The sequence below is a fragment of the Melanotaenia boesemani genome, chromosome 2 (genome assembly GCF_017639745.1).
Source record: "Melanotaenia boesemani isolate fMelBoe1 chromosome 2, fMelBoe1.pri, whole genome shotgun sequence".
NCBI lineage: Eukaryota > Metazoa > Chordata > Actinopteri > Atheriniformes > Melanotaeniidae > Melanotaenia > Melanotaenia boesemani.
Window position 1 is genome coordinate 28879380 of NC_055683.1, and position 21950 is coordinate 28901329.

Consider the following 21950-nt stretch of genomic DNA (forward strand, 5'->3'; position numbering starts at 1 on the left):
AAAATAATTTACTTTTGCTAGTGAAAGTTTGCAGCAACATATTTTTATTTTTGTGTTTTGCTGTCAAACCTTCCTGGACAAACTGCCTTCATGTGCGTGTGAGTACTCAATAGGTCTTTTAAACTCAAGCACTGAATGAAAAAAAACTACCTTTTTGTAAAAGCGTTTGTAATGAAACTCTGATTCAAAAAACAGAAACCTTAGTTTTTTTTAAAAAAGGATTTTGTGAAAATATTTTCCGAACTTAATTGATTAGCATTGTTCTTTTCAGCTCATCTAAATACAAAGCAAATATAAATTGACTAATTATACTTTCAACCTAACCACAAAAAGCTGTAAGAAAATCCTGGTATTTTTTAAATTCCTTCCTTCATAACTTCCACAGTGAAAACTTTAGACATATCGACCCATTCATTTTAAATCAGAAGATATGATCAAATGTTTGATTGGTACTGAACATACACTGATGTTGATTATCATAACAAAATATTTTTAGCAACCAAGGACAGCTGTCAAATTCTGTCTAACAGTTTTGCTCCTTTTACAAACATCCACATTTTGTTACTGTTTGTCAAAAATGTGATGTCTTCATTGTTGTTCATTGGGTGCTGATGGTGTATTCCACTGCCTGGCAGTAAAAGTTATCCAAGATTACAAGAATTTCCATAGATTCCACAACTGATGAATTTACTCTTGACACAGTGATGCATTTGAATACACTTTTTTTGCACTGCTGAAACAAATCCCTTCAGACACAGGGAGAAAAAAAATGCCTTATTGTTTTCTTGGAAAAGTGTTGAAATAGATCTGATAGGGAAAGAGTTATCTTTGTGTCTTGGAGCTCACAAATCTTGGTGATAGAGAATGAATAGACAGAGATCAAGTCAGTGCTGCCTTCAAGCCATTTCTGTGCTGTTCTTCTCATGCTGGTTTATATATTGTCTATGTATGCATGTCTTTGCCAGAGGAGACATACCAGCAGATGGCTCGGGAGACTCTGGAGGAGCTGGACTGGTGTCTGGACCAGCTGGAGACCATTCAGACCCACCGTTCAGTCAGTGAGATGGCCTCCAACAAGGTATGCAGCCATCCCTGCACAAACATGTTGACTTGAACTTTCGCTGTATACCAGCATTAACTCACTGTGGTGTAAAAATTGTGTTAAACAAAATAGAAATATTTTCCAGGCTCCTCCAACCCCGTCTGAAACTTTAACCAAATTAACATAATCCTGGAAACGACTCATCTAGTGTGAAATGATCGAGTTATTTGTTCCACTCTAAAGAAGGCCTCTTTATTTAAATAAAGAAAAGTAATTTCTGTTTTTTTTTCCAGAAATGCAAAGATGTGTCAATAAATAATTAATGTGGAGTATAGTGGGGTTTTTTTTCTTATGGATGATGTTGCTGAGTGTTTGTTGTATGGCTACAAGACATGGAGCCACATTGCACTGCATTTTGGATGCTTGTGTTTTGCATGAATATGCCAATATGCCTGTATGTATGAACATAGGCAAGTTTCTTCAGCAATTTGTATTTCTAGGGGCATGGGGACAGAGAGGGAGGGTGAGGAAAAGGATGGATGTGACGGTCTGTGGGTGGGAAGGACATGAGGGGGAGGGTGGAAGGGTCCTGATGCTGATGTCTCTGCTGTAACCTTGGTTGCTATCGAACAGCAGCAGGGTCTGCCCTTTGCTTTTAGTCATTGGCTTGCCACTCTGACCACAAGACATGTGGTTTAGGCAACAACCAATGAAACAGAGGAAATGCTCCTTTAATAGTGTTCTGTCTTAAAGAGACAGCCCCATCTATCTTGTTTGTTTTATTGCAAAAACTGGTTCCATGTTGCACTTCACTATTAAGAAAAAAGGAGGCTTTTTGTCTTTACAGAAAATTATTGAGGAAGTGACTGAGAGACTAAAACAGCTTAATGAAGAAAACAGCATAATTAATGTGTGCATTAAACAAAATACAGTCTCTGGGGCCAAACAGTCTTTGAGAATATACTGATGTCATTCAGCAGCTGCAACTGAGCTGCAAGAAATCCTCTACACTGTGCCAACATGTAGGTGCACACATGAATATTCCCACTCAGTCTCTCACTCTTACTCACACCCTTGCTTACACACATATTTTCGACAGACGTACATGCTGTCTTGTCGCACATGCGCACTAAGCCTCTGACAAGAGTCGAGCACTGACACACACACATGCACGCGCCTGCAGCCACACTGCCTGATTAGCTTGCGAGGGCTGTCTACAGCATCCAGGGAAATGGCGCAAGAAGCAGAGAATTGGAGGAGGAACGGCAGCCTAAAGCAGCAGGATTAGACCTCTGGCATTTTTGCCAGCTGAGGCATGGACTGACTTGGAGCGGAGGACTTGGCAACGGAACCATCAGGAGGCAGACTGACTGATGTGCATTGACTGTTTGTAGCTGAGATCTGTGAGAGACGGCACAGACGGGCTGATGCACCGGTAGGATTGGGCCAGGCCTTTGGATCCGTACCGTGGGGGAGGGGCAGGCGACGCAGGGAGAGGGAGACTGTTTTTCCTGACCACAGCTTTGGACTGATTCTTCAGTCAGACCATCTGCTACAGGCCTGCCTGTACCCCTCTCTGTCTCTTTGTACCGGTCCCTCTCATTCTCTCCATCCTTGTTTTTCTCTTGCTGTTATCATCTGCCTCCCCCCCACCTTCTCCCTTTCCCGATGCTCCTGTTGTCATCCAAGATCCCTTTACCTCTGTCATTCGATACTACAGTGATCTCTCTGTCTTCCCATCTCTGCATTCTTTTCACCTCTATCATCTATATCTTTTAAAACTGTTTGTTAAACAACTCAGCTCTTGCAACGTCATTTTTTTTCATTTACATCCCTTTCAAATTGCCACTCATTTCTTCCATCAGTTCCTCTCTGTGCCCTTCAGACAGTCCCTCGCTCCCTCTTGATTTTCCTCCATCTTCTCTCGTTCAGCACCCATCCACCTTTGCCCTGTGGTGACTGTAGATTTGGGTCAGGCTGCTCAGCAAATGGGATGAGATGTAGTCTCCACAGCAGCCAGATCCAGGGGGCTCCTGGTCTGCTCATCAGGGGGACCCTCATCTTCTGATCACACTGAGGCTGGAGCCTAACTCAGGACTGACGGGGTGGCCTGCTTTGAAGTACTGCATGTAGGCAAGGACAATCTACACCAGCAGCCCCTACCCTCACTCCCTTCCCCTGTTCCTTCACCCCAACGTGGGACCACTGTCACTCTGGAGTGTCCTGGCTTGACAGGCTGTGGCCTCTCCCCGCACACCCGGACGACGCCCTCATGCCACTGGGGCACCTGCAGTGCCCCCTCCCCACTCCACTACCGCACCTCTTGCCTGTGCCAAAGGCCCAAACCCCCAGTTACCTTAAACATGGGTGTGGTGGAGGCCATTGACCCAGCACCATCCCCTTGCCCCTCACCTGTACCAGGGGGCTACAGGCTGACCCGCTCCTCCAGCTACAGCCCTCTGCAGGGGAGGGCAGGGGCAGAGCTGGACCTTGGTGCGGCTGCTGGAGGGGTTATGGAGGGGGGTGGGACAGCAGCAGAGCGCAGGACGCCGTTAGTGGACCTGTTTTGTGAGACCTGCTCCAGGCCCTGGCTCATCGGTTGGTGGGACCAGGTAGGGCTTGGACAGCTTCTAGGAAAGAAAAGTTCTGGCAGTGGCCGTGCTGTGGACACTTGATGCATTTCTGTCATGCATGCATTAACAACTCAGAAATCTTGTGTTTTGGTTTAGCAGTGGTTGTGTCAGTCTGTGAATATTATATTATTTTAATGGAGTTTAAAAGGTACTACATGGGATTCCTTACATTCATATTATCCCATACTAAAAACTTAAATTATTTTGTGAACTAGACAATAGTTATGTGAGAAATTGTAAAGTAGATCTTAGTGAGTGTGCTTCTGAACACAAGAGGAGTAGTGATAAATGAAAAGAATTCATTACCACTGCTTAGTATTTCTAAATTACAACACAAATGTAAACAAATAGACAATATCAGTTTGTTTGTTTACATTTTAAGGGTATACAGGTAAGGGGTTTACGTAGACCCCTTACCTGGTCTACATCGCTGTCTTATGAGAAAACACTGAATCTGTTTAAAATACAGGGTGAGTCTTAGGGCTAGGTATTTTGCAGTGTCACATGAAGTCCATTTCCATCATCCACACCTGCGTCCCCACATCCCTCTTCCTCTCCCCTGATGCCCTGAGGCTAGCCTCAACACAAACTTAAGTCAGTTGTTTTGTCAGTAACGGACTGGTTTATGGCCTCAGGACTGAGTAGATGTCTTGTATCTTCTTTTATTTGTGCGATCTACATCCATAAGAATATACTAAATATGCTAGAACTTTATGTTAGATTTACATCTATGTGGTATCCTGCCACTGTGGTGCCTAAACAAATACTTGCTTTGCTTTTTACTTTAATAGATTAGGATTTAAGGACTTGATTCTCTCACAGGTTACAGTCAAGAGCACAGTCACCTTTTGCATACATGTACATAAATATCTGTGTGCCTTTTGTTGATCAATGAGAGCTAGGAAAGATACACCCCTCCTGGGTTTATCATATATGCAGGTGTGTAAGCGCGTGTGCCCATAGTCATGTCTGTACAGCGTTTGCATGTTTGCTTCATTAGTCAGTGTCAGAGCAAGAGTGTTGTTTGTCCTGGGGCTCGGACTGGCACTGTAGAAGTGTTGGTTGGCAGCTATGACTCAGCGTTACAGCATTAGGGGAGGAAAGAACGAGAGAGTAGTGGGGTAGGGGGGTTTGGGCTGAGCCTGCTGCCTAAGTGTGCCACTGGGCTATAGCATTCTAGACTTCTGATGACTGATCCTGCCTTACTGGTTCCATGATTTGCTGTTAGAGCACCTATTTGTTTCTAATAGGCTCAAGGTTGGATTGTACAAATGAGAGAGGGAGAGATAGTTGTGACAAACAAAATCAAAGATGGTAGTGAAATATGGTGCATGTAAAATACCAGGAAGACAAAGTGGAGCTTGAGACAGAATAACAATTGTGGGTGGGGTGGGGATGGCAGTAATGAAGCGTTTTGTTTACCTCATGAGGGAAGGAGGAACACTTATAGGTACATAGAGATGTAGCGTAGAGGAGAGGAACAGAAGGGGCGGGCTGACCTTGATAAAGGTCAGAGACACCTGCCGACTCCCTCAGATTGTCACCCAAACAGCCACCACTCTCATATCAAGCTGAAGGACTGCCTGTGAGGAGGCAGTTGCTACGGAAACTGCTCTGGTTGCCATGGAGATTGTTATGTGTGAAAGATCAGTCAGTAGGACACAGACTGAGGGGTCTGTCCGAAACACACTGTGCCTTTTCATGACTTGTCTTACAGGGAACCGTTAAAGCTCCTGACATAATGTTTCACAAAATAGATAAATTAATAAATAAAAACCTTTAATGCTGAGATAACATTCAGGACTTTTTTTGTATTTGTGAATAATGCATTAATTTAATCACATTTATGTCTAAGACCTGCAGACTAGTATAGTTCATGGCTGACACTGCAGATGTACAAGGAACAATTCATATAAAAATGGTACATTACTGCGACACATCATTGGAAGCAAATCGAGCTGGAGTATTGAACAGTCTGTTCTCGTCTAAGAAAAGGAGGAGGGATGATTCATAACTGATTTTATTACCCTTTAGTAGATGAGGGTGATCATTTATCTTCTCAAATATGAATATTAGGAAATTTTCTTGGTCACTACATATGGACCAAAATACAGTGGCAGTAATTTTAGAGGGTTTCCAATGTTCATGACTATGTGGCTGGATTCATTAGTAACCCCTTATGTTTTCTACAGTGTAACTACTATTCAAATGACTCACTTTTGTCTCTGTCTGTCCTCTCCTCAGTTCAAAAGGATGCTGAACAGGGAGCTGTCCCATTTGTCAGAGATGAGTCGCTCAGGGAACCAAGTGTCAGAATACATCTCCACTACCTTTCTAGGTAAAGAAAACCTGCCTTCCAGATATCCTCAACCTCTATAGATCTCAGGTCAAGTGGCTGACCCCTGATGATTTGATCCTTCCAGATAAGCAGAACGAGGTAGAGATCCCTTCCCCAACTTTGAGGGAGAGGGAGAAGCCCATGTGTCACATCAGCGGTGTAAAGAAGCTCACGCACAGTTCCAGCCTATCCAACTCCACCTTGCCTCGTTTCGGCGTGAAGACTGAACACGAGGATGCGTTAGCCAGGGTGAATCAATGGAAAAAAAACAAGCGATCTATGTCATTGCATTTAAACTCACAAAGCAGATAACAGTGATGAAAGATAAAAACTTTCACATTTTAACATTCTCATTAGGTATTAGTACCTTAGAGTAAGAGAAAGAACTTCTTTCTAAAGCATTGCAAAATGTTTTACCCTATAGTTAAATATGTATACATTAGCAGGAAAAAGAAAGATAACTTATTATGAAGCCTTAACACATGTTGAGTTTTATGACATTAAATTCTGATCTGGATCAAGGATAGACAGCTGTTGGACCATTCACTGTCAAGGCTGCTATTAAAGCTGCTGAACTATTGTGCTCATCTGTTTTGATGTCTCTTGCACTTTCAGGAGCTGAACGACTTGAACAAGTGGGGCCTTAATATCTTTCATGTGGCAGAGTTTTCTAATAATCGACCTCTCAGCTGCATCATGTTTGCCATCTTCCAGGTGAGCCAACGAGAGACTGAGTTGCATAATGAGTTACACAGTAACTTAAATATTTCACGAGTGTTAAACACTGTCTTGAGGCATTGAGTGAAACTATAATGCAACACTGTCTATGGATTCATGCTTTTGGACAAGACCTTATGTCTTTGGGTGTGTCCGAGGACACAAAATTAGTACATGTGAGGGTATGAGCTCATGGAATTTCATAAAACTGTCATAAAGGCAGTGCTTAAAAACAAGTGTCATGCAATCAGGCACCATGTGTGTCATGTTTTACCAATCATCATTTAGGCCTTCATCAAAAAGAGAAAATCTATTCTTACAGCTTGGGCTGTGTTGAACTTCACTTTTGCATCTCCTCACTGTTTATGTTTGAATTTACTTGCTCTTTTATTTGATTTAGACCAACTGTTAGGTTTAGGCAATATTCTAAAAAATGTCCTTCAAACAGATCTTCTCATAATACCTTTTGCATGTTAAAAATGACATTTCTCTTACTACTACATCTCGGGATAGCTCCACTCTATTTGCAAAAGAAGCTAAAGGTAGTGCAGGAAGGATAAAAAAATGCCCACTGAAATTCATTACTTCAGAGGTTGTCAAAGGTGTTCTCCTTTGTGTCTTTCTCAAATAATAAATTATTTTTGTTTGAAGTCTTTCCTGTGAATTACCACAAGGCTGTAGTGTGAATATAACACTTTTCCACTGTCAATCCTGCAGGAGAGAGATCTACTGAAGACTTTTCGAATCCCTGTGGATACATTCGTCACTTACGTGATGACCCTTGAGGACCACTATCATGCCAATGTGGCCTACCACAACAGCCTCCATGCTGCTGATGTCACCCAGTCCACCCATGTACTGCTATCCACACCAGCTCTAGATGTACGCATCTCCATTAGTCCATTAGTCTTATTAATGCCAAAAACAGATCTATACAACAACATGAACTGTTTTTTTTCTTTAATTTCTCTCCGACAGGCTGTATTCACTGATCTGGAGATTTTAGCTGCGTTGTTTGCTGCTGCCATCCATGATGTAGACCATCCAGGAGTGTCCAACCAATTCCTCATAAACACCAGTGAGTCAAAATAAAACAAACACATAAGTTGCTATAGATTATGTAAAATGTCAAACAAGGGAAAACCAGTTGTTGAATATTGCTTATGTGATGTGTGGTGTGTTGACACAATGGAGATCCACATATAAACAGTTATATTGGCTATAACCTTTTCTACATTTATAATTTAAAATTTCATGTTATTATTGATGATGGTGATTAGTTGTGCATTTAATAAAACTTACTGGCACTCAATAGAAAGAAAACAATATCAAGAACAGGAAATTGAATTGTAGTTATTTAAATGACTAATTTTTTTCATAAATCCTAAGATTTTCTTAGATATCAAACAAGTAAAAACACTGATCTGGTTATCATTTTCTGTATTAAGTAATTACCATGTAAAGTTTGCATTTTTAGTTAGTTTATAAGGACATAACAGAGTGATGCTGTAATTGCGGCATGTGTTTTTGACTGACATTTGTTGCATGCTGTTTTCCTCAGACTCAGAATTAGCTCTGATGTATAATGACGAGTCTGTGCTGGAGAACCATCACCTGGCTGTGGGTTTCAAGCTGCTTCATGAGGACAACTGTGACATCTTCCAGAACCTCAGCAAAAGGCAGAGGCAGAGCCTGAGGAAGCTTGTCATTGATATGGTGAGTGTCTGACAACATACTGCTTCTTATGTAAGGAAGATAACCTTTCTTGGTAGATTTTCATCTGCTCTTTTCTCCTGATATGTTCCCAGGTTTTGGCCACAGATATGTCCAAACACATGAGTTTGCTCGCAGACCTCAAGACTATGGTGGAAACCAAGAAAGTAACAAGTTCTGGAGTGCTGTTGCTGGACCACTATACCGATCGAATACAGGTGAGATTTTCATGTTATTTACAAGTAAATTCAATCAACAATGACTACCCAGCAAATGCTTTTGTCCTGAGTTTGAAAAGTAATTACTGTGAGGCCATATTCGGGTTATCAGAACACCACAAAAGCACAGAAAGGTTGTGGTTAAAGCTTGGTCTGTCAGTGCTGAAGCAATGATAAACATGACATAGTTGTTATGTTAAGGCGCTGGAAATTGTGTCTCATGAGGCCCTACAGGATTAAGCACCTTTTAGCTATAATTTACTTTGGTTTTATAATAAGTAAAATAATTATTCTGCATGTTATCCAGTATGGATGATTTGTGGTACTTGTTTTCTGTCCATTAATATCATGATATCTTGATTGCTGAGGACTGAATAGCACTTCTGAACTCATCACTTTCTTGGACTACTTGTACAAATAAAGTTTAAATTTAAAAAAATTTGCAGAAATTGCAGGCAGTCATAGCTGCAGGAATTTCAGAAAGTGATCTACTTGGTACTACAGCTACACAGAGATGTTTTTACAGCAAAAACTCACCCATCCATGTGCCACCAAAAGAAAAAAAGACTTGAAATATAATGTTGATAGTTGTGTTAGTTCAGAAAGAGGAACATATCTCTTTCCGGCAAAATGAGCACTTCTTTTTAGACTGCCTATATTCAGGATTATTGGGGTTACTTAGCAAACTAGCACTTTTCTCCTTCATTTTTGAGTGGAAAATTCATAATCAAGGATGTGTCATTAACAGCGGACATCAGGGTCAAAACCTAAAAACCTGTGATACAAAGTCTCATTGCAGGGTATTGCAAAAATGTTTTTAAATCACTACCCATTCATTGTACTTATCCTTAAAAACATACAAGCAGAGCAATTAATGTAATGTTTTGTGAGCTTTGTAAACATAACAAATCTTATAACTGAAATCATTGCAAAGATCAAGAAGGAATGCAAAGCTTTGGGATTTTAATGCAAAAGGCTTGAGAAAGCAGAGGACAAGATTTTAACTTATGAACAGAAAAGAAGAGAGGATAAAAAAAACCTACAGGGGGTCATCATTGTTCAAAGCTTTAATCATTTAAAACACAAAATGTCAGATTACCAAAAAGACAAAGTGGGTTATAAGCAGCAGATCCCAATGCATATCGAATTCAGGGTGATGAACAATGTATATAACTTTGCACATATATATTTTAAAAAGCTTAAAATGTGACTTTGACCAGGTGTTGAGGAACATGGTGCACTGTGCTGACCTGAGCAATCCTACAAAGCCTCTGGCTGTTTATCGACAATGGACGGAGAGAATCATGGAGGAGTTCTTCAGGCAAGGAGACAAGGAGAGGGAGCGAGGGATGGAGATCAGTCCCATGTGTGATAAACACACTGCATCTGTGGAAAAAAGTCAGGTAAATGATCAGCAACAAAAAACACACATATATTGATATTACTCTGAACACAGTTTGATAACTGGTAACATTGAATGTGGTGTGATAACTACTGTGCAGTGGATAATCTTTTAGCTCTGAACACAGCAGCCATCCTCCTACATTTTTAATGCTGATTTACAGGGAGTACAGTAACACTGCTGTGCTTACTTAAGTCAAACATAGCTTCTTTTCTTTCTGGATACAGGTGGGCTTCATTGACTATATTGTCCACCCACTATGGGAGACATGGGGGGACCTTGTGCATCCTGATGCCCAGGAAATCCTGGACACTCTAGAGGACAACAGGGACTGGTACCAGAGCACTATCCCACAAAGCCCTTCGCCGCCACCTGTGGGCCAGGACAAGGATCTAAATGCATGCATAGACAAGTTTCAGTTTGAGCTCACCCTGGAAGAGAGCACTCAGAGTGAACAGGGAGACACGGGTGACAAACCTAGGCCAAATCACGCTGGAAAGGATTGCAGTCACATGGATGAGGAGGATAAAAAGGAGGATGAGGAAGACATAATGGCAGACGAGGAAAACGAGGATATAATAGAAGAAGAGGACGAGGTGGCTATGGAGGAGGAGGAAGTGGAGGAAGAGATGAAAACTCAGTTGGGTGAGGGGTCTGAAAAGGAAAGACTTTCCGACACAAGTCCTGTAGAGGAAGAGGAAGATTCTTCTTCACAAGCTGAAGATACATGAGTTCTGCTTCTGTATCTCCCTTGTCACTTGCACACATTATCTTGTTCATTCTTTCAATGGCCAAACCAAGAACAAATAAGACTGCAATGACAATACAGACCTTTAAATATATTTTTCAAAAAGGGAATAAATTAAAATCGCTTAAAGAGAAGCTAAATACACAGCAACTGTAGATTTGAAGAGGTGACAAGTTCTTTGACTGATTTCACAATGAACTTAAGACTGAGGAATTTAGGAGAAAGTGACGATGGGAAACTGAAGACGGCGTAGCACTTGGGTGACCGGAATGCACATAAATAAACACACAAAAAGTGACATAAAAACACAAAAATAGGAGCAGGAGCAAGTCATGTAGAATACAAAAATGCAATGTATGTACATGCATACAGCGGTCATGCAATATAATTTTTTTAAATGCACAGACACACACACACACACACACACACACACACACACACACACACTTGACTGTATGTTTGTATGTGTGCATTTACAACAGGGACATTAATCTGTAATGAATCTCTTTGGAAAAAGCCATCCCTTATTGATGTATTAACTAGTGTTCAGTCAGTATTAGTAATTCATGTCTGTTAGGATCTCAAAAGAAACTATTCTCCTCAGAAAAGCTCAACGTCCAAGTGATTTTTTTTTCCATTTCTGTCGGAAAGAAAAATAAGAAAATCCACAGAGTTGGAGGAGAAGAGGGGAATAATCGAAAGTAAAGGAAGATGCTGCGATGAAGGGACAACCAGGTCCCATATCCCTTTTCCCTTTACAAGGAGAGTGCTACTGGTGCAAAATGGCTCTGTGCCTTTCTGAAACACCAGCTTCCTGAATGGAGCTGTCGTGAAGCAATGCATTGTGGGACAGGAGAGTCAGATTTTGTTAACATTTTTGATTGTCTCTTGTTAAAGATCTCTCTTTGCTGTTCATGGTATTGTGGTGTGTGATTCACACGTACAGTTTCTGTGGTGATATGTTTTTGGCTGTAAGTCTTCCTTTGTTGCTCTTCTGGTAATATTAGAATCAGAACTTTAGATGCAGAGCAATTACAAACACCACCACAACCACCAGGGGACTCTTTCCAGCTTCTTTTTTTTTATTAGAATTATTTCTTTTCTTAACTTTCTGAGAATAAGCCATGTGATGCTTTGAAGCATATGTTTAGCCTATTTTATATATTTAGAAGTTGCTGAATACATTTAAGGGATACAGAATTATTTCACAAGCTGAACAAATTATCATTTATTGTCTCACACCCACTTGCACTGTGTGTTTTTGTCTCCTCATACGCAACAATTCTCACCAAAGTAGAGGATGAGAAACTTCAGTGGATGAAGTGATTTTGAGGAACACGGATAAATAAGGAAATCAGGGAGGCAGAATGTCAGGGAAAGAAGTGTGACTTGGCCAAATGGAGGTCTGGCAGTCCCTAATCATCCTTGCTATGTTTGATGGTTTTTTGCCTTAATGTCTGATGCAGGATGCATACCTGCCAATATGTAGATTTATAAGATATATGATAGATATCCTAGTATATTTATATCACGTCTGTATGCTTATTTCTGTGAGTATCGGTATGTCTAGACACAATGTATCCAGGATTGCATCTGGAGGGGAAGGGGAAATATTGCTGCCAGTTTCTTGTTATGTTATTGCTGTGCTTGGACCAACATAAAGAATGTGTTGTTTTTTAAATCAGGATGGCATATTTCTGCTTGATAGCTACTGGGACATGTTCAAAGAAAACAGGAAATCTGGGTAGAGACTGTGCAGGACTTAAAATCGGCCAAGAGTAAGTGAGTAACAATAAGAGACAGCAGGATGTAGAGATGTTGTCACATGTGTTGTCGTTCACTCACTGGCATCACCACATCTTGTTGAACGGTCTTCAGGATTTGATCAGCACAGCTTAAATGGGTCAGTGTTTGTTTAGGTGTTTGTTTTTCACAGGGTAAAATAAATTTTGAATACAAGTGTGGTTCATTTAAAGGTAAGAAGAAGTTTCTGCAGGTCAGTAACTGAGCTTATCTGAGGACACCACAGCTTGGTTCAACAGATGCTTGTGTGTTTGTCCTGCTCCATCACTGGGTGGAGCAGAGCTGCGAGGCCACCACACAGGCTTTTCACCTGGGGGAGTGGGATTCCAGGATTACTATCGCAGTTACTTAAATAAAAAGATTCCCATATGCACTGGCCTTTTACTTTAAACATGTTGCTTTGTTTTTGTGGCTTCTTGTTCTGTCATAAGCTATAAAAACATTAATATTTAATTGCCATACAAACACGATACTGTAGCAATTGTTTCTTATTAAGGAAATTATTCAACTGATTGATTGCTGCCATTCTTTTTAAATAATGAAAAGAAAACCATGGGAAGTGTTTTCTTTCAACAGTTTGTGTACAGTTTATTTTTATATCATTCTGGTGGATGGTCTGGGAAATAAATCATGTGTTGATGATATAACTATAATCATTACCACTCTTGTACATAATGTAATAATGGATTGTAAATTAGAATTTTATCATGATGATTGAAAAATAACCACTTAAAGTTGTTCAGTGAGCCACATCTTCACTTTTTCATTCTCTAAAAATATATATTTCCTCACTCTGTCGTAATTTTTAATTGTACACACTTATTGTTGAAATCAAATAGATTTGTACCAGCACTTTATTTCATCAGGTTTTGAGGCAGACAGTGTGTTTCAGGTAGTGTACAGTCTGTGCTGGTTTGGTCACTGGCAGTCACCCATTGATTTTGTTCTACTGGGCCAGATAACAAACCCTCGTTGTGCAGCAGTTAACGATTACCCCTTTCTTTAGGTATAATCAAAAAAACAAAACATTCTCTGTTAAATATCCTTGTGATATTAAACTTGTTTCACCTGAAAAGTCCAATGAAAGCTGGTGTAATCATATAGTTTGTTATACATTCAAACAAGATAAATGTGTCCTTATCTAACTTAGCCATTTCCAGCACTATCACTATCTGTTTCTTAGTAACTTTAACCACTATTTAGCCTCATGGCCTAAATATCCATCCCATGGTGGCCTACTAAGCTGGTTCCCATTGGTGTTGCTGTCAGGTAATGTTATTGCAGACTGACTCCTTTGAGAATGAATATCTGGGCTTTAAATTGTGTTTGTTCACCAGTAGGAAAGATTATTTGAGGGGAAAAAAACATGAAATGATTGTAATATTTGTAAATGATCTTGCTGTAATGTGTAAAATGTGTCCAAGTTATTTTTTATTATATTATTTTTATGAAAGTTTTTTTCTCTTGACAGAGCTGAGGTGTCATTTTTGTGAATAAATGCATTTAATAAGCAAACATCTATATATAAAACAATACTATAGTATATCAGTATATTTTTCTTTTATTTCACTGTTCAGTACTGTAAAGTGTGTTGAAAATACAAATAAAGCAAGATTTTTTATATTAAAAGCAATACTGCTGTCTTGTTTGCTTCCTGTGTATAGTTGGCATCAATACCATAGTTAAGACAGGGTCAGGGATGATAAGCATTATCTAACTTCCAACTTCTTTTGGGTTCAGTTTTCTATATATGCAGTTATGTGCTCGCATACACACATTCTTTTTGTAACACTACAGTCTCCTTTAAATCTAGATTCTGATTCTGTTTTGATATTATACTATTAAATTTTAATAAGCTAGGCTTGCGGATTGTTTACTATAGTGAGAATATGTTTGGGGTATATTTGAAGAATGATGAAAGTTATAAGTGGCATTTATTTACTTCGACATAGCTTATATATAACTTTAAAATGGTAAACAGAAAAGGTACCTATGCCTACCTCTGAGCAGCATGAGATGGCTGCATCTTCCTAAACATACCCAGAATCCTCCACTACAGGCAAGAATAATGGCCCTTCTTGTGATCCACCATTCACCAGAACTCGACAACACGTTGTCCAATCAGAGTGAAAGAGCCAGGGCTTGGGGGTTTGATATTCATCACTGCGCATGCGCTCTGCTGACACGGAACTAGGTTATGCCGCTGGTAATGGTAAGGCATTAGCTCGCTCAAAGAAATAAATTGCGGTTGTTCATCGGCTTTTGGAACTTTATCAAACCTTCGCCATAAAGGTATTGTTGGGTTGTTTTCAGAATATATACACAGTTTGTATTTGTATGGTTAATTCATGGTTTTCTTTTAGGTCAAGCGTTTGCTACGTTTGCTAGTTAGCATTAATTTAGCTGATCGAGCTAACCACCTATGTAACCTTTTATTATTATTATTCAGTTAAAAAATTAAGCTAAAAGCTCTGTCGAGATATGCTTTTACAATTGAATTGTGGAATTCTTATGCTTAAAAGGTGCTTCTGGTGCTGCTGGACCGTGCCTTGCATTTACAAAGTGTGGACCATGGCAATGTCCTGTCAGTCTTTGCTGCTGTTGCTGTGTGTGGGAGCGTCGGCCGTGGAAGTTCAGCGTCCTCGCGGTGTCCCTTTATCAAGTAAGTATTTCATTTGAAATTATGGGTTGCAATCACGCTGTAATTTTGAAGCTGAGTAGTTGCTAACATGATACCCATGTTGAACATAAACAGAAAAGCAGTTTTATGAAGAAGGCAAACCTTTTACATGCCTGGATGGGTCCCGCACTATTCCGTTTGACAGAGTAAATGATGACTACTGTGACTGCCAGGATGGATCAGATGAGCCAGGTCTGTATATATTACAAGTTGAAGATTGCAGTACTAGTATTCTGTACACCCCCCCACCCCCACCACCACCACCACTCCATACTGAACATCTAAACTGTTTTTGATACACATTGGGTTTACTGTAATTATCTTCCTAGGGTACCACAACAGTGTGCAGCTTTATTTTTTCTATATATGTTTATGCACAATTTCATTTCCAGGAACGGCAGCTTGTCCCAATGGCAGCTTCCATTGCACCAACGCAGGTTTTCGTCCAGCTTTCATTCCTTCCTCCCGCATCAATGACGGAATCTGTGGTATGAATTTTAATCAGTAAATATTATTACTTTTTAGTAGTATTATGTTGCTAGTATTTTGTTTGAAATCTATTTTTCCCCTGTAGACTGCTGTGATACTACAGATGAGTACAACAGTGGGGCTGCCTGTCAGAACACCTGCAGGTAAGGATTTGTTGGTGTTATAAATTTTAAAAACTTCTGTAGCTTTTCTTACAAGCGGAGTAAAAAAAAAAAGTCTCCATTTTTGCAATGTGTGTTTTGCAGGGAGTTGGGGCGCAAAGAGAGAGAGAGTCTGCAGAAAATGGCAGAAATTGCAAAGGAGGGCTTTTTGCTTAAACAACAACTTATCCACGAGGCCAAAAGCGGTCTAGAGGAAAAAAAGGTGTGAATAGTTAAATACCCTTTGGGTTTTATGTGTGCAGAATATAAGATTTTTCCAGAGACACAGATATTTGCTGGACTATTTAAAAAAAAAAAAAACTTTCTGTAAAATACAAATTTTAGAGTAGCAAAAGATGTTTTCTTAAGATTACAGTAGGGCCATGGGTGCCACACAGTTTTATAACATGCCTTTGTTTGTAGTTTGGACTGTACATTAAATACAGTGGAGCTATCAGGTAAGATAAGCTCAATTAAATGTTTTAGTTAAATGTTATTTTACTTTGGTTCAACAGGGCAAACTCGAAGATATCCAGGGCAGTAAGAAGGATCTAGAAGCAAAGGTGGAGGCTTTGCGAACAGTTAAGGAGACTGCAGAGCACCCAGAGAAGGAAGCTAAAGAGCGTCATCTGAAGGCCTGGGAAGGTAAAATAAGATTTAAAAGTGTAGCACCTTCTAATGGCTGTAAAGTATATTGCAACATATTATAAACTTTTTTTTTTGTGTACTAGATCAGAGGGTCTGCAATGTTGACTAATAAAGGAGCCGATATTACCACCTGTCCCCTTAAATAACATAATTAAGAGCCACAAAACCAGGGACCTCAAATTCTGGTCTTCAATGTTTCCCTCTTTCAACACAACAGATTCATTGTGTACAACTTGGCCACAAGCTGTTGTATCCATTTCATATAAATCATGTGGTGTGATTCATATGTGTGACCCTCAAGGACCTGAGTTTGAGATCCTGCACAATGGTCCTGTCCTTGACAGTCTTTGCAGAGAGAGCTACATCTCTGATTATCTGAATAATGTTTTTTATTGTTTTTAAGTCCAAGAATAGATTTTCTAACATTTTAATGAATTTCTTTTAGCGCATTTGTAAAATGCTTCCCCCACCTCACTGTATACTGAATTGCCACAAACTCTGGAGCAGTAGCTTCATTTGGGGACTTGGTCAACTTCTATGTTTGCACAGCTCAGATTTCCACAAAAGTTCTGAAATAGTTTTTTTTTTTTTTTTTCCTTTAGTCATTTCCATCTTGATACTTTTCGGTAAATGGTGTTTGCTCTGGAAATGTCTTTTAGTGTTAAATGTTTTGTTGTTTTCTTATTTCTCAGCACAAATCAAGCAAATTGGTAAACCAGCATTGATGGCATTGAATTACTGCATGCAGAATTCCTCTAGAGTCAGTGCAGAAGGATTGAAGAGCCGTATGCTGCTCAAGAGTCATGGGTTGCAGACCCCTGTACTACATTATGTTCGTTAGACATGTAATGCAATGAGACGTGTTCATCCAACACCTCTAATCTGAAACTTTCATTTTCTTACACAGTACTGCACATTTTATGTAATCAGAATCACTCAAAACAAAGTTAATTTATCTTTTTCTTTCTTTTTTTTGTGTCCCAGATCAAAAAGCTGTCATTCGCATGGAGAAAGACAAAGCTAAAATGGCAGAGGTGTTTCAAGAACTGGATGATGATGCGAATGGCTTGTGAGTGTTGATAAGAATTTACCACACCCCTAAAACATAATAATCATTTTTACATGAATTTTTACTGATAATTCTAGTGATCATTATTGAATATTTTTTTAATCTTTGCCTGGATTGACCGGCTTATACAAACAAGAAAAAAAAAAAAACTTTAAGAGTTGAGCATAATGTTTTTATTTATGTTTAGCGTCTCAGTTGCTGAGCTTCTGTCCCATTCCGAGCTAGACTCAGATTCATCCGATGGTTTATTCACAGAAGCAGAGGCTCAGGTAAAACTTTAATCTGCTTTTCTTCTAAAATCTTGTTGTTAAAATGCCATTTAGTCTGAACGTTTTCAAAGCAGTTTCACATCTTGTCGAGCTGAACAAAATGCAAATGTAGTCTTTGGTTTTTCCAGGCACTGTTAGGAGGAGTGGATGAAGTGGACATGGTAGCTTTTGAGTCTGTTTGGAATAATATAAAAGAAAAATATGTTTCTGAGGTAAGAACCATTTAAGCTTCGAGGGAAAACTCCCTGTAAAAAAAAAAAAAAAAAAAAAAAAAAAAAAAACTGTCGTTCCCCTAAATTTGTAACCTTTTTTTTTTTTTTTTTTTTTTTTTTTTTTTTTTAACACAGCACTCTAATACAGACATTCCAACACCAGTGGAAACTCTAAAGGAAACTGTCTCGGACAACTCTGACTCTGAGCCGTACCCTGACGATGACAACCCAGAGGAAGAAGATGACGACGATGACTATGGAGATGAAGATGGGGATGAAGGAGACTATAAAGTAGGTTTTCAGCATGAAATGTATTTTTTATTCAAGTTTATTTCGGTGAGTCATGCTGATCTTTGCTTGTATTTCAGCCACCTCCCTCAACTCAGTCTCAAGAAAAGAGGGATCATGATGATGAGGAGGGAACTATGCCACCCTATAGCCAAGAAACACAGAACCTCATTGATGGTGTGTATGCAGCTATAACTTAAGGCTTTTATACTCCAAGCCAACATGAAGAATCAGTAGTTTTGATTGGCGTCCTACTGGGTTTTCCATATGTCTGGGGAAGCAAAATAACAATAGAGCACAAAGACAACTTTCAACTGTCGCAGAGGATGTTTAGTCTGTGTGGACAAAGTTCACCAATGCAGAAAGTGGTGGTAGGGGTCGTACATTATGCAAAACCATGGAAATATATTTAAAAGAACTTGTTTGGTTTGTTTTAAAGTAGTGTAATATAGAGCTGGTTAAATTATAACCAGTTGAGCTTCAGTTTCTTCACTCCACATTGCCACATTGTGAAAAGAGCAAATAAGTCTGTGCGACAGTTTAGCAGTTTGCCCTTCTGTCACTGTTTGCCTCCCTTCTTGTGCATCCATTTGCTGTGCTGAGCAGCCAGTCAGAGTGATCACACTTGCTTACAGGTGCACTGCAGCTCCAACATGCAGAATAACTGTCGATGTACCTCAGGAATACTGACTGCACACAGACATTCAGTGATTCTCCAGATGTGCCTGCTGGACATTTACTGACCCTCTGCTTGTTTGACTAATTTTACTGTGTGGTAATGTGTTTTTTCACAATATGTCTGATTCCCAGCTGCTCAGAAAGCCAGGGATGAGTTTGATGAAGCGGAGAAAGCTCTACGGGAGGTGGATGATCAGATCAGGTATGTTTGTGGTTGGACATCCTTGCCAAATACAATGTTAATAGTTGTCACCACAACTAGAGTCCTACTTTCAGCTGTGCTGGATGACCATAGAGCACAATCAGTGTAATGAGTAAAAGATTTAGTGAAGAAAGGGGGAACAAAAAAACACATTCCAACCTGGTGTTTATTTGCAGGAACCTTGAGAAGGAAATCTCCTTTGACTTTGGACCCAGTGCAGAATTTTCCTACCTCTACAGCCAGTGTTACGAGCTGACAACTGGCGAGTATGTTCATGCTCTGACTAAACAAAACATAAAAGAAAAAATGCTTTGCATGTATATGTTAGAAGTTCTCACAAGTAAATGACTGAATTAATCTCGTTTTCACAGGTACGTCTACAGGCTTTGTCCATTTAACAAAGTATCCCAGAAACCTAAATATGGTGGATCAGAAACAAATTTAGGGTAATAAGTTATCTGCAGTTTGCCTATTTTGTTTAGTTTTGCTGCAGTTTCTTCATACTTTTATTTTATTTTATTTTTTTTTACAATTTTCCTACTGTAGAACATGGGGAAAATGGGCAGGGCCTGAGGATAACGTCTACGCTCTGATGAAGTATGAGCATGGAACAGGGTGCTGGCAAGGCCCTAACAGATCCACTACTGTGAGTCTCAGTCATTTACCCAACATATAATTGTTTTTTATAAGACAAAGTACTATAATATATATATATATGTGTGTGTGTGTTTGCGTGTGCATGTATTGTTATATTTTAGGTTAAGTTAACATGTGGAAAGGAAACTGTTGTGACATCCACCTCAGAGCCCAGTCGCTGTGAGTACCTTATGGAGTTCACCACCCCTGCTGTCTGTCAGGAGCTCCAAATGCCGCATGAGCATGAAGAACTCTAGATATTCATAATTTGTGAGTAATTCAAATGTTTTAGAGTTTTTTTTTTTGTTTTTTTTCTTTCACACTTGTGATAATTTAAGACTTATCTGTCCATGTTGTGTGATGGTTCCTTTAGGATCTGAAATGTTCCAAATAACCAGAGATATTTAGATTATGTTTTAAACACGCATAAATGTACCATGCAATCAGTTCATCACCATTTCTTAATGGTGCATATTTAAAATCTGTAACTGTCAAAGCTGTGCAGTGTGAAGGTGCAGTATTTCAGCATTTTGCTTGGAGGAAAAACTTTTGTGCAGTTACAGCTTCATTTTAGAAGAAGAGCAGGAGAACAGGGAGATAAAGGTAATGGCAACTTAATTTGAGTATATTTTAGTGATTAAGAGCATAACAAATGAGCCAATGATAAGAATTTAAAGATGGCTGATATGTGGCTTATGGGTGGGATGAAAATAACAAACTTAAACTCACAGCAATACTGTGATTAATATTTTTCTGTAAACATGCAGCTGTCCATCTTTGAGGGAATTTCATTCTTTTGTACTTGACGATTTTCTAAGAGCATAGGTGTAAAACAGATGAGAGTTAGATATATATTTTAGTCGTAAATATTGTCTTAGAATATAATGTGCTGCATGGCAGAATTACGTCCTTTGACCTTAAGCAAGACATAGTTTTAAGCTTGCCTTTGTTTTATTGTAATATCTGTTTCTGTTTAAATTCAATGGCCATATTTCTGTAATTAATATTTCTAGGTGATTCAAAAGTGGCATTATATACTTAAGTTAAGGTTTATGATCTGCTTAAGTGATGTTATTTTTTAAACTATTGTCAATCAAGTGTATATAGTTAGGTCTGTTTAAAAACAGTTGAAACTTTATTATTATGTCATGGACCTAAATCAACACAGCATCAAACTTAAATGTTGGTTATATCAGAAAAATGAAAATGCTTGGTTCTTGGAAGCGTACTGGGATCAAATTAAACTAAGCTGTCTATTCCTTTTTATTCACAAGAACAATGGTATTAAATCAGACAATCTTTTGAAATGAATGTGTGTGCTTTGTCTTGCAGGTTGTTTTCAAGGGACCAGATTAAGTGCAGTATCATGAAGTGTCCATGCTGTTGGCAGCATCACCTTCATGTCTTGAAATTTCACTGAGTAGTTAGTTATATGATCAACGCCTCCTCTTCCATTTCTACTTGTGTTGATTTTGGTGTTTTATGTCAGATGTAGAATCATTCCATTGTTTTCAAATAAAGTTCATTTTAACAGATTAAAACTTGTGCCCTTTGTACTTAGTATATCCTTTTTTGTCATAATACGTCATATACGTAATACATCTTAATCCAAAATAATATATGAAGTGATGCTGCTTGTAAACAGATTAGTTTTGTAATTTGCTTGCATTCAGTAAATTGATGCAGAACATGTACCTACTTTCAAGAAGACCTACTATATATCATGTTGATTAAAGGTTTGGACACTCATACTCATTTAATATAAGGGTAGGTGTATGTTATACTTTAGACTGGCACTGGATGTAAGTGGAGGGCTGTGGGAAATGTGCTGTTATAACAGGAATTCGCTGCATGTTTATTTAATACCATAAAATAGAGTAGAGTCTGTGATCCAGCCTTGGTTAGTGTGAGTATATTGCATCATTTATGAATATTATGTATATTTGGTCATAATGTTCAGCAAGCTTTCACAGTCAATGAAAATTGGGCAACTCGTATTTGTAACTTTTATTTTTTCTGGCATGT

At 39.1% G+C, this 21950-nt stretch overlaps 2 protein-coding genes across 6 annotated transcripts in view; both read left to right on the plus strand.

Moving 5' to 3' along the window:
* Positions 1–12534, plus strand: part of pde4a (phosphodiesterase 4A, cAMP-specific) — a 39942-nt gene extending 27408 nt beyond the window's left edge. For 4 of the 5 annotated variants that reach the window (XM_041967978.1, XM_041967989.1, XM_041967999.1 and 1 more), the window contains exons 6-15: positions 966–1078; positions 5920–6013; positions 6099–6262; positions 6629–6727; positions 7448–7612; positions 7709–7808; positions 8292–8446; positions 8539–8661; positions 9882–10064; positions 10291–12534. In XM_041967978.1, the coding sequence (XP_041823912.1) occupies positions 966–1078; positions 5920–6013; positions 6099–6262; positions 6629–6727; positions 7448–7612; positions 7709–7808; positions 8292–8446; positions 8539–8661; positions 9882–10064; positions 10291–10794 (1700 nt within the window). In that variant the 3' untranslated portion in view covers positions 10795–12534. Of the gene's footprint in view, positions 1–965; positions 1079–2222; positions 3655–5919; positions 6014–6098; positions 6263–6628; positions 6728–7447; positions 7613–7708; positions 7809–8291; positions 8447–8538; positions 8662–9881; positions 10065–10290 lie in introns of those variants that run through there. The other variant, XM_041968018.1, reaches the window with a different exon arrangement.
* Positions 12535–14763: 2229 nt separating this feature from the next.
* Positions 14764–21466, plus strand: prkcsh (protein kinase C substrate 80K-H). The gene is made up of 18 exons (XM_042011777.1): positions 14764–14906; positions 15137–15276; positions 15370–15486; positions 15687–15782; positions 15869–15926; positions 16029–16146; positions 16439–16568; positions 17556–17640; positions 17828–17909; positions 18038–18121; positions 18257–18412; positions 18490–18586; positions 19220–19289; positions 19466–19555; positions 19661–19735; positions 19836–19935; positions 20048–20195; positions 21258–21466. Exons 2-17 carry the CDS (start codon positions 15186–15188, stop codon positions 20180–20182), a joined length of 1584 nt encoding a protein of 527 aa, XP_041867711.1. The 5' UTR covers positions 14764–14906; positions 15137–15185; the 3' UTR covers positions 20183–20195; positions 21258–21466.
* Positions 21467–21950: the final 484 nt, after the last annotated feature.